Below are 15,833 nucleotides of genomic sequence, written 5' to 3'. Positions count from 1 at the left end.
TACTATGCTTTACTAGCTTGGTTATAAATTTTTAAGAACGAATGGCAAATGATAAAACGCAAGAAAATTTAGAAAAAAATAGTTTTACATGAAATGTTTGTTTTTATTCATACGCCGTAAGCTACTCACATTGATATCAATATACCAAAAAGTGAGCGATACAAATTATATTGACACGTGGAATTTTCGTAGTAATCGTTATAAGACTCTTGTATACTTTCAAAGTAATCAGTTTTAAATTATCCAAAGAAACCCTTGAACCAAAATTCGCGAAAAGATGTCATTTACTGTAAAACAATTTTACGTTCTCTATGTAATAAAGCTTTCATTTACGTTGAAAGTTAAGGTTGGAAATTAGGACAACGGGTTAACAATACCTCAGTTATTTCCACAATCCAAAACGAATGAGAAAGCAATTTTCATAGTTAACTTCTTTGTTTTTCTTTGTCTTTTACGAGAATGTATTCTTTGGATGAATTTCGAATTTAGATCAAGAAATAATTTATCAACCAAAACATAAGTATAAAGATACTTACATAGCTTAATCGATGCTTTGAAAAAATTTAATTTATAAAATTGAATATAAATTGATTGAAATGTGTAAGTGGCATTTAATATCGTTCAATTATTTTATAATAATTAAAACTGTTCGCTTGCTCTAATTATCATATTACCAATATATCACTAATAAGTCATGATTTACTATATAAGTAACAATTTGTTCTAGTATAATTTTAGTAAATTTCTGACTTATTTAATTTCCAGTAGATTTGTGATTAAAAAGAAGGATTCACAATTTGCATATTGCTGCGTCTACCAAGTTTCCAATCTTATATTGTAATTTAGAAACAATAAAACTGTCTCTGCTAAAATAAGGACATTCAACCGGATTGAAAATCCACTACGCTTTGAGTCTATTTTTGAATCCTACAAATGACAATTGAAATTTATCAAAGTAGAATAAATCTCAATCCTCTTTGATGTTTTTTTTATCCTGAAATTAATTTTACGTATTATATTAGTTAATATCAGAATAGAAAAATATTAAAGAAGATTCAGATCGTTTCCACTTTAATAAATTTAAATTGTTATTTGTAGGATTCATAAATAAACTCAAAACGGATTGGATTTTCAATCTCCTTATTTCAGTAGGGGCCTGACAAAATGTACAACTATTTGTTTTTCTAAGTATATTTGAATACTACAAGGTAATATATAATTACGTATTGCAGGAATGGATACTAATGGATACAAAATATTTGTAAAATGCATAGTTTACTGCGTAAAGCAACCTACATGGTTTAAAAATATTACACTTGTTGATTAATAATGTACGAATTTGCAGCGTATAAGGTTCGACCTAAATACGTAGGTTACTTTTTAATACAGATTCATGGTACTACTGGTTTACGTATGTCAGAATGTGATCCGTATAATTTTTTTTCATTTGCTATTGACCGCTCAACCGTTACAATCAACAGTACGTCTTAAATTATATCTGGACCCTTTATTGTATACTCTATAGCTGTGATAGTATACAGGAATTAAACTACCTCAATAAGCGATTTATAATTGTATAGCTTGACGAGATGATATAATTAAAATCAAATAGTCGGTATTGATGAAATACAAGTATTCTCGCGTTACACGTTCTTTTAGAGCTGTTCATAAAAATGAAAATGAAACAAGTTGTTACGACAACGATAAACTTGACTGCCTTTTGATTGGCGATAACACAATGAGGCAAAACTTGTCTACGTTATTAACTAGATTGGTTGCGGCTTCACCAATACTCGATAGATTAGTGATAGTCGAAGCAGTTAACGATGTAACTTGAGCTTTGTGTTAAAGAGCATTTGTAAAATCGTAATGGGTATCAGACAAATGTAACATAGACAGGGGGATATGCGAAATAGCATAAGAAACGACGAGGTTGATTGATAGATTGGATATGTCTGTAATGAATCTGAATGAAGCTCGAACAAAGAAGCGAAGCATAGTATGCAAAGAAGCTGAATAATAACGTTACTAGTTGGTGAAATGAGTCTGAATTTACGAGTTAATGAATTTTGCGCGACCTAATTGAAGTTTGATCGTTTGGTTATAGGAAGGAAGTCATAGTCCTGCAGTAGCTAGTTCATTGAAGTTTTGGTGAAGAATAGAGCACACGAGCGAGTCGAAACAATGGCGGAAGCCCAAATGGCTGTATTATCCGCGGCCAGCGATGCCGTTGGGAGTATGTCGATACCTTCGTTGAGCACATACCCGCAACAACAGAATGCCAGCTCGGGCTTGAGCGCTGAACAGATGACAGAGATCTTGCAAGGCTTTTACGAGGAGTTCAACAGCAAGACTAATTATCTTCTGATTGGGCTCTATGTGCCCGTTTTCGTACTCGCGATCACCGCCAACATCTTGGTCATCATCGTGGTCTTCAAGTATCAATATATGCGCAGGTAATTATTAGCGAGTAATTATTATCTACATCTTTATTTTCTGCATGTCATGACAATTTGAGGTGCAGAAGGGACTAACACTTTACCAATTTTATCTACAAATTCGACGATACGTCCAATGTGATTACTCCCTTAAATATTTAAATAGATATACAAATTATCACAAAATACCCAGCATGACCCGTATATTTAATGACAATACTATTATTCAGTTTCATACTCTGTCTTTTCAAGTGCATGCCTTTCTACGTTGTCGTTTTAGTAGCGATAGACAAAAAGCAGGGAACATTATATTTGAATATACGAATATGTAGATGAAGCTTTTTCCTTTGTATCCAGTAGTACCTAGTCCACTTTAGGAAAATTGTAGTGACAACGGCAATAACAAAGTCATGGGGATTCATAAATAGCATGAAAAGAATAAACCAGTAACCCGAATGCAATAAAGGTAAAAGTGGGTGGGGTAGGTGGTAAGGGTGATCGTGAGTGAACGAGTTGAATGGATTCAAGGTTTCGGATCGATTAGCCTGTACATTCAAGCCACAAGTTGATAATTTAAATGGATAGCAAAATACATTCAATCTCATTTACCGAATCGCTTCTTACACGTATACAAAATGATTAATTGAATAATTACAAACTTTATAGTTCTAAATTTTATACGAATGTTAACCAGACAAAGGGTGAAAATCTGTTAGTGATACTAAAGTATTTAGTGGTAAATAAAGGGTCTAGTTCTGCGTTGTTTCTAGAAAAATGAAAAAATGAGGACAAAAAGAAAACGCGAGTGTACCACATGGGAGATAAAAACAGGTATAATGCTAAAATAGAATCAGAACGAACGCAAACGGCGAAATAAAATTTTTTTGTGGATAAAGTGGGGGGGGGGGGGGGGGAAGTAAAAGCAGTGAAAAATAAGAAAAAAAAGAGGGGAAACGTCAAGTGAAGTCAAAGATAAAGCGTGAAAAAGGAAAAGTGAGTGATTTGTTGGGAGATTAGTCGAACTTTTGATGATTCATATGTGTCAAGACAAAAAGAAATTTCATAGCTGAGCGAGCAAGAAACACTCGAGTAACAGTTTGAAAGCTCTGAACTGCTGAGGCATCTCTAATAAATGATTAATGCTAAAATAGGATAAAATATGAATATTTTACATGTCAGATGCTCAAGCAAATGTAAACTACATAATATTACACTCCATACTCATTATAATTTATGATTACGATAAGTTAAATTAAACAAAATATTAGCGGCGTAATGCAATTTTTCTAATGTTACATGAAACACACAATTATAAATGATATTAATTTCTATTTAACACTTATTTATTATTTTTTAATAATTGCTCATTGAGAACTAGAATTGAGGCAGATATCCCGAAAAAGAAATGATCTTTGAAAAATAAAAACGGACTTTTTCTAATTACAGCACTAATAGTCATAACTTCACCATCTATAAATATAAAAATCTATCTTCCTCTTTATTATTTTCTATGTCGCATTGTTATAACAATAAGGTTTGCTTTATGTATTGTTCGTTGAAGTAAAATTGCACCACATTATATTTCATAACGCGATTCCGTCAAGGACTAGTAAAATCTATTTTGTAAAATTTATTATTGTTTGAATTTAATGTTTTTTAATACGCGTTGTGAGGCGGCTACATTTTTCGATTCGTTGAGAGAGGGGTAGCATCTTCCGGAAAACTTCGATGGGTATATAGCAGTTTATATTGAGTTTAGCCAGTTAGTCTTCCCTGTACAGCCAGCTCAAATAGTTAGGAAGTAGAGAGCTTGTGGTGTGATACCTTGTCACGTAGTCTATTCTAATAGTAAGGAAGCGAGGGATGATCCCAGTGATAGCGATCGAGTGTTGAGACGGAATAATAAACAAAATAAATTTTTATAATAATTAATTCAATTTATACTTAACTCTACTGTGTCTTTCTTTGTGGAATTAAGCTTTTCCTGTTATTCGTAGTTGTAGTTAGAAAATCCAACACAATATGTGTTAAAACTTTCATTCATGCAGATACTAATGTGAATCTTTACTTTTTCCAATAAATCCTAGATGTTCAGAGACTTTACCCCAGCTAGTATACCCCATGTAAGCGTAGTCTAAGAGGGTTGAAATAAAGATTCCATCGTTCACCTCTTTCTTTTTTAATAGGACATCCATTGTCTCTTGGCTCTCGATAGATACTTTGGAGAAATTCTTCTTCCAGACACGTAAAGCAACAAAATAAATTGCTTAATATTGCGACAGAAAAACTCTCTCAAAGAACATGAAGCAATAGTAAAACATGAAGCAATAGTAAAACATGTTGCTTAGCGTCGACAACCTTTTTCGTATCGATACACCGTGTCGCACCAATCGTTGTTACCCTAAGACTTTCATTGTCTCTCGAACTTTCCCTCTCCCTTACAATTTTTCTAAAGAGGCGAACTGACCTGCTTGGGATCTATCACATTTTTCGGACACTCTCGTTTAAACTCGGGACTTGACAACAGTTCGGCACTCCGCGCGCCTGTTCCGCTGTTTTTATTCTACCGACGAGTCAAAGTGTACTTCGCACAAAGTTTGTGTATTAATTAATAAATACATCTTAATACTCATTTCTATACACAATTATTGATCCTGAAATTTACATAAGTAAATGGTGCAACAATTGAAATTGACATTATGCAAGTGGATAAAACTATTCAAAAAGTGTCTTTTCAGTTCATATTAATTGCGTTATAATATCTCGAAACTGCAGAATCCAAGTAATTTGTAATTTGGAAACTTGACTGCAACAATGAACGACAGAATGACAAACTTTTAAGCAATCGTAATTGAAACTCTTTTCGAACGCCACGGAAAAGATTATAAGTTTTAAAACAATCGCCTTGAGATATAAGCGATTCTGTTTTAAATGAACGTCTCAGATAGTTGAAATGATTACTCTTGGAATCTTAAATGTCTTACTTAAAGAGGGCTTTCTCTTCTCGGCTGCGATGAGGTGAAAATTATTCACGCTCAAAATTATTTATGAAGCATCTGAGTGCATAAAGCTTAAATTGTTAAATAAATTGTACGTAATGCATTTTATAGTCCCTTTGGCGCTGTCAATGTAATAATGATGAATAATAAACAACGATAACAAGAAAGGCTCAAGGAAGATACTATATAATTTTATAAATAACTAGTAACTTACAAAAAAAAGGTGAGAGGTGTGAAAAGAGGGTAAACATTGTCGGTCATGACGGCGCCTAGCCATAAATCCTGTCCTGCTCTTTCCCTAGACGAGTGTCGCTAGCGAAGTGTAGGTCGATGAACGCGCGCTTAATTAAAACGACGTAGTGTCCTACACACCAATAGCAGACCAGCAGACCTGTAGCTTTTGTTCACCTCTTGAGATTTTATTTCCACGCTGATTTTCTCAAGGCGGCTATGGTAATATTTTGAATGTGGAATGAAAATAAAAAATGTTGCATTTTTGATCTAAGGTTGTTTTTATCTGAAATATAGGTTTCCAATTTACGAATAAAATCTTGATTAGCTAATCAGAAGCTTAAACGAAATGCAATAGATTTTAATGAGTCTTCAGCTCCGTTAACAGCTATTAATTTCAGTGATATAGGAAACTGTTAAAACTTTACCTACAGTGGATGTTTGAAAAGTAAGTTGCGAAGTGCTTGGCACAAATAGATAGATATTGTAAGCTGCAGTTAACATTGATTAAGAGGAATTAGGCTGAAAAGAAAGCGTCCGAAATTGTCGAGTAGACTTGAGAAACGTGATCAAGAAAAAGATACACTCGAAAATTGGTCTGCCATATACAGATATATATCTGCAGTAGCCACAGTGTGTTGGTATTCAACGAGAGCGCTACGTCCGTAGCAGTGATCTATATACATAATAGTGAAAATTTATCGTCTACAGCATCCCTACATTCGTGTAATTAATGGAACGACGATTCGACTTAATTTCTGGCTGAGTTCTCGCTAGGGATTTCGCCCTCTTTTTACTCTTATGACCGATGATCTGATAATTAGCAGCATTTAAAACCCTCTCTTCTTTGTAAACGTACCGTACTGTCTCTCTTTTTTGCTTTTCCAACTTTTTTTACATAAAACTTTCATTGCGTTCTACGTAAAATTTTTGTTATTGAAGTCACCGCCTTAACGAATGTCATATCTATGTAAATACACTTTTCTTGGAAATTCTATTTATACCAGAAATCGCAACTATGTTGATAATAACCGAACTAGACTCACGCCTGCTTGTTTTCGTACCCGCAAAACTAATATTTTCCGTGGTTTCTTATAGCGATTCCGTTACGTTTTCCGCTGGGAAAATCAACTTGTACAACGGCATATATTTCAGAGTTTGATTTAGTTGACGGATATAGTATATGCAAATAAGTTATTTTTTCGAGTTCATCTTCTTAATGACGTAATAAACAGTTTTGTCACACTTTTCTTCAATCAGTAGTAATAACAACGTTCAGTCAGACCATAATCACTTCAGTTTTTAAAATGTTTATCAAATTTAAGCTCAATGAACTTATCTTACAGATTATGCAAAATTTTATTTAACTCAAATTAAAATTTGTAGTCGCAAAGTGTAATAACAAGTGCACTTCGGTTAGAATTCAATTGTATCAAATTAAATAAGTTTGTGTAAAAAAAATTAAAATATCATACATTTTTAAAGACGACGGAGAGTATCGAGAAGAGGATTGTGCATGTGCTGGAATGGTTGTATTGAACGCAGAAAAAACAAAATTGCGAGTTGACGCGCCGAATAATCAGCTTGAGTATTGCTCTATCGGTAATTTTTGTAGATTGGTAGGCAGGATCTGTGGGTAGACCCATTTATTCTTGATAGAACGCGAACTCATTCAACAGGCTGAGGAAGAGAGAGAGAGAGAGAGAGAACATTGCGTTTAATATCGCGTCAAATGAGCCCGCACGATTAATGAGGCACTATCCATAATGAAGCGTAATTTACAGAGAAATACCCGATTGGCCGATGAAATTTCAGTAAAACTATAATTTAAGAGTGACAAGGTCATCGAATTATATTCGTGACCTCTATCTAGTCTTTGCAACTCTTCGATGATTCAACCAACAGAACACTTGGATTACGAAAGCACTAGCAGAATTAGTATAATCATGAGTTATTTTCCATAATTAATAGCATTGTTGACATGTTATATTATTAGCAAGGTACCAACGTGCTGAAGTTAGTATCGTTACTCTTAGTCTGGTTACTCTAGTCAGTACATACATTAGAAGAGGAAAGATAATTAACTTCTACAAGAAACAGAGAAGATTGAAAAATTAATGAAATTAATATAAAATTTAAACAAACTTTACACTTTCGCTACTAATATTGTGAAATCCAAGTGAATTGACGCAATTGCAGCCTCATATAGAAAAGACAATCAACTGAAAATCTATCATGTGAATCTTAGGGCAGGCAACGCTTGAATTTCAATTATGCGCTCATTCTCATAGTGATCTTTCTTAATCTGCCCGATAGAGCTGATCGCTACAGAGATATGCAACTGAATAACAATTTTCGGGGCAGCTATAAACAATAGTAATTTTAGATATTTCAAGTAAGTTTCTCGAAATATGTGAAAAGGATCCGAAAATATAATTATTCAAGGACATACAATTTAAATCTGAAACATAAAAGTAAAGAAAAATTAAAAAAGTTAAAAAAAAGTTAATAAAGTTGTTATAGAAAAGTAAATAATTTCATCTTACCGTAGATCTCTTGAAAATACAATGATTATGAGTCATTGAAATAGAAGCAATATCATGTGTTCAAAATTAATGCAGCTAATCAGTAAACTTAAGAAATATTATTTTCTTGACGAAGAAAAGACTTAACATAGGATAAATTAAACTGACTTTTATTGATACCAAAGTAGGTTTGTAATTCGTAATTTGCTGGTGATGAACTCATTCGAAGTCAATGCCACATTGTATTTTTGTAGGCTTGCGAATATATGAAAATTAATATAAGACCGTAATAAAAGACGCTGACTTATTTGAAATAAATAAAAGCTTCGAAAAAAAAAGAAAAAATACATGACATTTTCTTCCCCTTTTATAAAGATATCGCAGGATCCTTCTGTTGAACGGGTAAAGCTCGTTGACCACTTGAAGATTGCGATGGTGATGTGCTGAATTTCTGGAGATTGCAATGTGAAGTTTGCACCATAGCGGAAGACAGCCCTTAAACTTTTGATGTTAATGGAGTTGCAATGGAAGATGACCGTGTTGTCTCAATCTTGCCAAAATTGCATCGAGAACTAGAAGTAGCTCTTCCTACTATTGGCTAACAGTAGGATATCATCGAAGAAATTGTGTACGTTATCCAAACCTCGTAGCAAAGTTTCCATTCGACGTTGCCAGATCGCAGAAATATTTGCTGCACTATAGACTGCTCGCGCTGGCCGGATCAACCCGTGTGTCGGCGTGTTTAACGTTAGAGTATGGGCAAAATTTCTCGTCGTCTGGTAAGTGCGTATATGCAACAGTAATGTCAAGGTTGCAAAAGAATTGCGCTCCCTTCGTCTCTTCTTGATGAAGATGTGCTCGGGCTTTAGGATCGGATGTTCGTCGATAATCATCCGTGGATTTAGAGTGGGCTTGTAATTGTCAGTCATGTGCATCTTTCTATTTGTCTTCATCACTATGTGCATAGTGGAGGCTCATTGTGAATGGTCGACTTTCTCGTAGTAGTGAGCAGTAATCTTTGCATCGATTTCCTTGGAGTCCGTGAGGTAAACACTCGAATCGCTCCCTGTTTGAGGTGCCTCTTCGTCGGGGGTTTAATCGTCTTGCCAGGTTTATCACTGAAAATGTCGTTGTACCTTTTTTAGCAACGCTTGTAAATTAACATCTTATTCAGTAGATAGCCGCAGGGGTGTAAAAGTCATCGAGTTGTTAGAGATAGAAGAAGTAACAGCGAACAAGCTTGAGAAATCGATCTCGTGCGCAAATTCGACAAGCGACTTTCGTCCAAACAGAGAGTTGCGTTCTCCTTTGAAGATGCGTATGAGTCGAGCTTACGCGTTGTTTTTCCAAGTGTGATTCCCACGGTTGCTCGACCAATGCATTCCAATAAATGATGGAAGTAGCTCATGAAGCGCTCGTTCGTTTTCTACGAAGCGAAAGAAATATCGAGCGCGTTCAACGTATTGCTGCCGATAAAATCGCACGGGGCTCCAGTGCTCAGCTCCGCTTGCACAAATGAGCCGTTGATTTTGATCGACAGTATTTTCTTTTCACTCATCTCGATTGCAGAAAGCTCTTCAACTTTGTTCAATACGCGAATGGTACTGATTCCTTACGTTAGTAAGTGCTTCGTCTTTGGCCTGCACAATCTTGAGAAACTTGATGATCTTTGCATATTTATTCTTTGCAATATCAAAATGAACGATCAGAGTGCAGTTTTTTGGTTCAGTATATAAAACCCAAAACTTCAGTGCATTATTCAGTTCAGCTCCCATGTGAACTCTCGCGTAATTAGCGTGTAAACCTTCAGATATCTTACTGGATTCGAGCGCCCAGTCGAATTTATCAAAGTAATCTTTCACTGTTGCGTTATTCGAAGAATGAAATTATTGAAACTTGAATGGCTGCGGCTTGATGCAGTCATTCGGTGCACCAGCATTATCTCTAACCCAGTTGGGAAGGTTGGTAACTAAAGGCAGCGAAGCCCTCAATGCATTAGCAACAGTCGTAAGCGCACTAAACGCACCTAATAATGCTTGCGGAACTTGCACTTGCGGAGCAGCGTATTCATGCGAATCACCATTTTCATTTGTCATTTTCTCTCGTGTATCTTGAAGTCGTAACCGTTTTCGACACCAATGTTATTTTCTTGGCGAAGTAAAAACTTGACATAAGTTAAGTTAAACTGATTTTTATTGATACAAAGATAGATTTGTTATTAGTATTTTGCTGTGATGGACTAATTCGAAATCAGTGACAGATTTTATTTTTATAGGCTAGTGAATATATGAACATTGATAGAAGACCGTGATAGAAGACACTGACATATTCGAAACAAAAGCAAAATGCATGACAAGAAGTATCTTCAAACGTTGTTAATGTCACTTTAAAGATTCCCGAGAAAACAAGATAAAACGTGGTAATTATGAATATAATTTGCGTTCAAAATGAACGTATTAATTAAACTGATCACTCTGTTCTAGATTAGTTGGTTGATAATTAGTAAAAGCAATCGAACAAATTTGGATTGAATAATAAAATTACAATTTAAAAACAAGCATGTCAATAGAGTCTCACATTATCAGCTTGAAAACTGGGTATCCTTTCATTTTCTGCCAATAAAGGCTCATTGATTTATCATTTGAATAGAAATCCGATCAAAGCAGTAGTTAAATTTTCCAACTATTATATATCGTGGAATTAGCTGCCTATGATAATGTCCGCTTGATAGGCAGATTTGCTGCAGGCTGTTTTATTGACGAGCGCATAGCATGAAACACGACATCGTGGATCTACTGTTTTCATGATAATCAATGACGCTTACGTCGTGATATCTGTGAAGCTGCAGTCTGACTCGCATTCATAATATACGTTACTATAGTGTTATTTAGCGCGCTTCGCGCGTTTTTTTTTTTGTTTTGCTATTATTTATTACATTATTTGAACCTTTTACATGTCAACTTCAAGATTTCAATGGACACGAATAAGTCATGCTGTTTAAAATAGACTACATACGTCAATATTTATTGATGAATAAAAATAGAACATGCACCCATTTTTTCTCAAAAATCTATGAACTTTTACTCATTTCAAGATATATCGGAAAAATTATTCAAAAGATTAATTCGACCTAAGATCAATAATGCTATTGTACTATTATACAACACTAACCTTACATATTCAATAGTAGTGATTATGGGTCCAATCTTATATTAGTATGAGTAATACATTTAACATCGTGTACTTTTTGCTTCCACTATGAAAACACCCGTGAATATCCTTCTAATTTAACGGGTTTAATATTTTGATAATTAATTTCCTTTGTTCGCATACGTTTTAATTTTAAATATACAAAAGATAAATATGTAGTCTCTATTTTATTTTTATTCATTCTCTTTTTCTTTCTACCAAATTTTAACACAAATTTTAAATTGAATTTATCGCTAAAATAGAAATCTTACACTCTTTGATATATAATAGTAATAATATTTCCAAGTATAGGAAAATTCAAAATTTCGCGTTCTATTTTTGCATCAACAAATCACAACGTTGGATGTCAGCGACTCATCTTTTTTTAAAGATAAGATAGGAATAAAATATGTAAAAAGTATAAAAATAAAAAATAAAAATAAATATAAGGCAAGGATAAGGATAGGATATATAGGAATAAATGGTTATTTGTTCGAGTATTTACTCCTATTAGTAATAAGTCAATTGGTTAATATCACAACGTCTATTTATTATGAATACAATTGACAGACTAACTATAGAAAATGTTTTTTCATTAAACGAAATGAATGTTCGTTGCTATGCTCACACTTTTGTTTCTCAACCACGTTCGAATGTTGGTTCGAATGCTCGGTGCGCTCGCCACAGATAGAACCATCAGCTGCGCCTAACAATTTAATTTTGTTTCTTTTTTAACGTATTGGTTCTTGGTATCAAGCTTTCCATAGGATTTCTCCATATCAACAGATATATTATTTTAATTTAACTGTTTTTTCCACTGTTCATCTTAAGCCATTTGGAGAGTTTGTTTACATTTATAAATTAAATTTCAAAACTTATTTAAAATAAATTAATGGTGCCGACTGCACCGAAATAAATTCGCAGAATTTCATATAAAATATCAATTTACCGTTCTTCTCAATATTGATCATATTTATCCGAAGCTAAACTTTACAATAAAGATATATTCAATTAATTTATATGTCCAATAAATAAATGCAATTGAAGTGCATTAAGATTACTTTATCATATTTTTTTAAGGTTAGGCCATTGAGAGAATGTGGAAGTCATTTACAGTTTAATGCCTACAAATTATTATACTTATTTGTATTGATAGATGTAAAGTACTTCGATTTATTATTATGACCGATTTACTCATAATTGTGACACACGTGACGAAATTCAGTCAATCAGGTCATAAATAAAATTACTTCAATCAGCATCACTTTTTCATATAGGAAAATAAAAATATATAGGATTAGATAAACTTTACGCGTTTTACCTTCTTTTTTATTTCTTATTGTTATATCAATATTAACATATTTAACAAATTACTTTTTTCAAAGGTAGATTTTTCAATTTTTTTTCAAAACCCATATCACAGCGGAAAATATGTATTAATGATGAAACACGTGTTCAAATTTATGATTTATTATATCAAAAACTGCAATAAATATAATCTTGTACTATTTTTTTCTCAACGGGTTAATTTATTATTAAGCTTTTATTCTACTTTTTGAATAAAGATTGCAACATTACAACTTTTATTTTACACATTCAAAAATCAAATTTTCGATTATTAATAGAAAATATTTAGAGCAATTTCAACCTATATTATTTGTATGAAACGATTTCTTCGTTGTTAGTTTCATATTATGAGTGTATAAACAATATTACAGTCTACTTTTTTTACTTCCTTATCTTCAAAATTATCCGTATGATAAATTATGATGATTTGAATTTTTATTAGTAAAATCTCAACTTAAAACCACACCTATATGCTTATTTTCCGACACATAAGTATATCACGCAATTATATCTCAGCCATCAGATCACTATATGCTTCAACGTGGCATCCATCACTTTTTTATAAGGAATAAAACTGATAAACAACGAATTACATTATGATTATAAATGATGAATGAAAGATTATATTTTTTATATTTTATTTTTTTGCTAAAAATAAATTAAATTAAATCTGAAATAAAAAACCAGCTAAAATCAATTTGATTTCTCGCGGTTTTTTTCATTTGCGCCAATCAGGTCTCGAATAAAATGCTTAAATATGGCTTCCATCACTTTTTTATAAGGGGATCGTTGCTACGAGTCATTAAAAGATCCTCAGCTGAGCCAACAATTTGAAGCTCAAAAAAGGTTGTGGATAATCAAACGAACAGCTTCGAGAGCATCTGATGCGAGCGGCCTTGTCGACCCGGATGGCGGTTTACCTTGCGAGTTTTTATTCGAACTGGCAGTTTAATCGCTTCTTTAGCAATTCACCGACAGTGGTAGGGGCAGTCGGTTTGCGAGTAAATAAACGAGCGTCTTCGATGGAGTTCTGCTGAATAGAAAGCTTCGCGCGGGGAGCACCAATTAGATGCGGGTAAGCGGCGCGCAGCGGGCATACCGGCACGAGCACAGCCTGTAACCATTGAAACGGAACGAGGAATGGTCGGAGCATTCGAGTCGAAAAGAGCTTCAATTGAAAAGTGGCTAAAGTAGCCGATGCGCGCCTGGACGGCGCTCGGTCAAGCCGAGCAGCTGGCGCTACGAGTCGCTAACGATTGATAATAAAGATTGATCAAACGATTGCGCGGTGGGCGCGTAACGAACGACGCGTCGTCAGGCAGGGAGTCGACGACTGGGGCAGCGGGGCAAGTGCAGGGGAGAAGAAAGCGGCATCGAGCAATTTGATTCAGCGGCGCGGACGAGCGCGGAGGGGGGATCGGTCGATAGGCCGCTGCAAGAATTAGCGCCGCGGCCGGGGCGGTGCGCCAAGCACGCGAGGCTCGCCACCCACGCGCGACCGCGCGACGAATTCGAAATGCACGGCCGAACTTGTTGCGGGCCGCGGCCGACTCGTCGAGTCCGCTCGACTTTGCTTAGCTCGGCTAGCGTGAGCATCGTTAGCCTCGGCGTCCGGACACGCGACTGGTCCGCGCGCGTGCTCGGGCGCCGAAGAAACGAGCGCGCCGGCCGCCGGCCGCCGGCGCCGGATGTCAAGAAAGCAGCGTTTATTTCTTGATTGGCGCGCGCTCGACTGCACTGGCATTCCTGGCCCCTTCCCTAGCGTTTCCCTGGCTCCCTCCCGCGCACGTTTCCGTCCTCTTTGCCTCTACTCTGCATTTCAATCAACTTGCCGCCCTTATTTGTGATCGAGATCTCGTTTGAGCTCTTATTTTCCACGTCCCATGCTAATTCTATTACGCTGTCAATTTTTACCGTCGCCGCAAGCTACACGCGATAACAGCGCTCGCTCGCTAAATAAACTGTTTTTCTTCATTCATTTACGTGGCTGCTCGCACGTAATGCCAGTGCTCGACTGAATAAAACTACCTATGCTACGCGTCATCAGCGAGCGTTGCCCTGAAAGCTCATTTTCTCGTTCGAAGCTTTGTTCAAGTTATGGCGCAAACTCATTATTGTTAGCGTGTTAACTCACGCCAACGTGAAGTAACGCTCTGTACAGTATATAAATAGTGACACGGAATTGCTCATTGCACTCTAACGAATACGCCTCTTACCGAGCAACACCCTCATTCAATCATGTTCAAGGCGGATAAAACTGATTGGAAATAGTATACGACGCTTGATGATGCTATCAATTATATATCCGTATCGGTTTTCACAATGAATACTTTCATCAAATGAAAACCAATGCACAAATAAAATTAGAGAGGGATAGGACTAAGGGCCCTTGTAACTTCTAACTATACTACATTATTATAACGGTTCTAAGCAATGATACTAAATAGTTGATGAAAAGATTTTCAATGTTCCGTGCAAAATTCACATCAAATGAATTGTGTTTCAGCGTAACCAACTATTTCGTGGTGAACTTATCGGTGGCCGATCTACTGGTGACCTGTATCTGCATGCCCATGGCAATAAGTCAAGCTGTATCGATCATATGGGTCTTCGGAGAAGTTATGTGCAAGCTTTTTTACTACTTGCAAGGTGAGTGCATCTTTCACAATCTGAATCTAGCACTTGGATCTGTTTCTCCTATTCATAAACATTCTTCAGCAGATCGTAGTAGTGTAATTAATGCGAGCGTAGCTTAGGAATAGCTAAGTTTGACTTGGTTTATTAATTTGGTAGCCAAAGTATGCAACCACTTCTCATAATAAGCAAAACTCCTCAGTGTGAATATGAATAAGCATCGTACGGCTTTAAACAGCTATTTTTTTTACCTACTTTTAAAATGAAACGCGTGGCTACGAATGACACGATAGCAATCCACGAATAAACGCTTCAAACATTTCCAAGAGGTAGTTCAAGTATAGGTAGCAATGCCTGATAAAAGATATGATGCACGACAAATGATAATTCATTCCGTACACTTTGAAATAGATAGATAATTTCTCGTCTTGGTAACAATCCAATTTCATTTTTGATGCATTCAGTGTTGT

The 15,833-nt window shown here is 35.3% G+C and overlaps 1 protein-coding gene across 2 annotated transcripts in view; it reads left to right on the top strand.

Moving 5' to 3' along the window:
• The window catches only part of LOC131664068 (RYamide receptor-like), a 56,721-nt gene that overhangs the window by 1,083 nt on the left and 39,805 nt on the right, over nt 1–15,833 (top strand). For both annotated transcript variants that reach the window (XM_058934929.1, XM_058934928.1), the window contains 2 exons: nt 2,108–2,456; nt 15,236–15,378. In XM_058934929.1, the coding sequence (XP_058790912.1) occupies nt 2,185–2,456; nt 15,236–15,378 (415 nt within the window). In that variant the 5' untranslated portion in view covers nt 2,108–2,184. The remainder of the gene's footprint in view (nt 1–2,107; nt 2,457–15,235; nt 15,379–15,833) is intronic.

Source organism: Phymastichus coffea, unplaced genomic scaffold (genome assembly GCF_024137745.1).
Source record: "Phymastichus coffea isolate CEN01 unplaced genomic scaffold, Cenicafe_Pcof_1.1 PCOF00040, whole genome shotgun sequence".
In the NCBI taxonomy this organism is placed as follows: domain Eukaryota; kingdom Metazoa; phylum Arthropoda; class Insecta; order Hymenoptera; family Eulophidae; genus Phymastichus; species Phymastichus coffea.
This window is presented reverse-complemented; position numbering and strand designations above follow the sequence as displayed.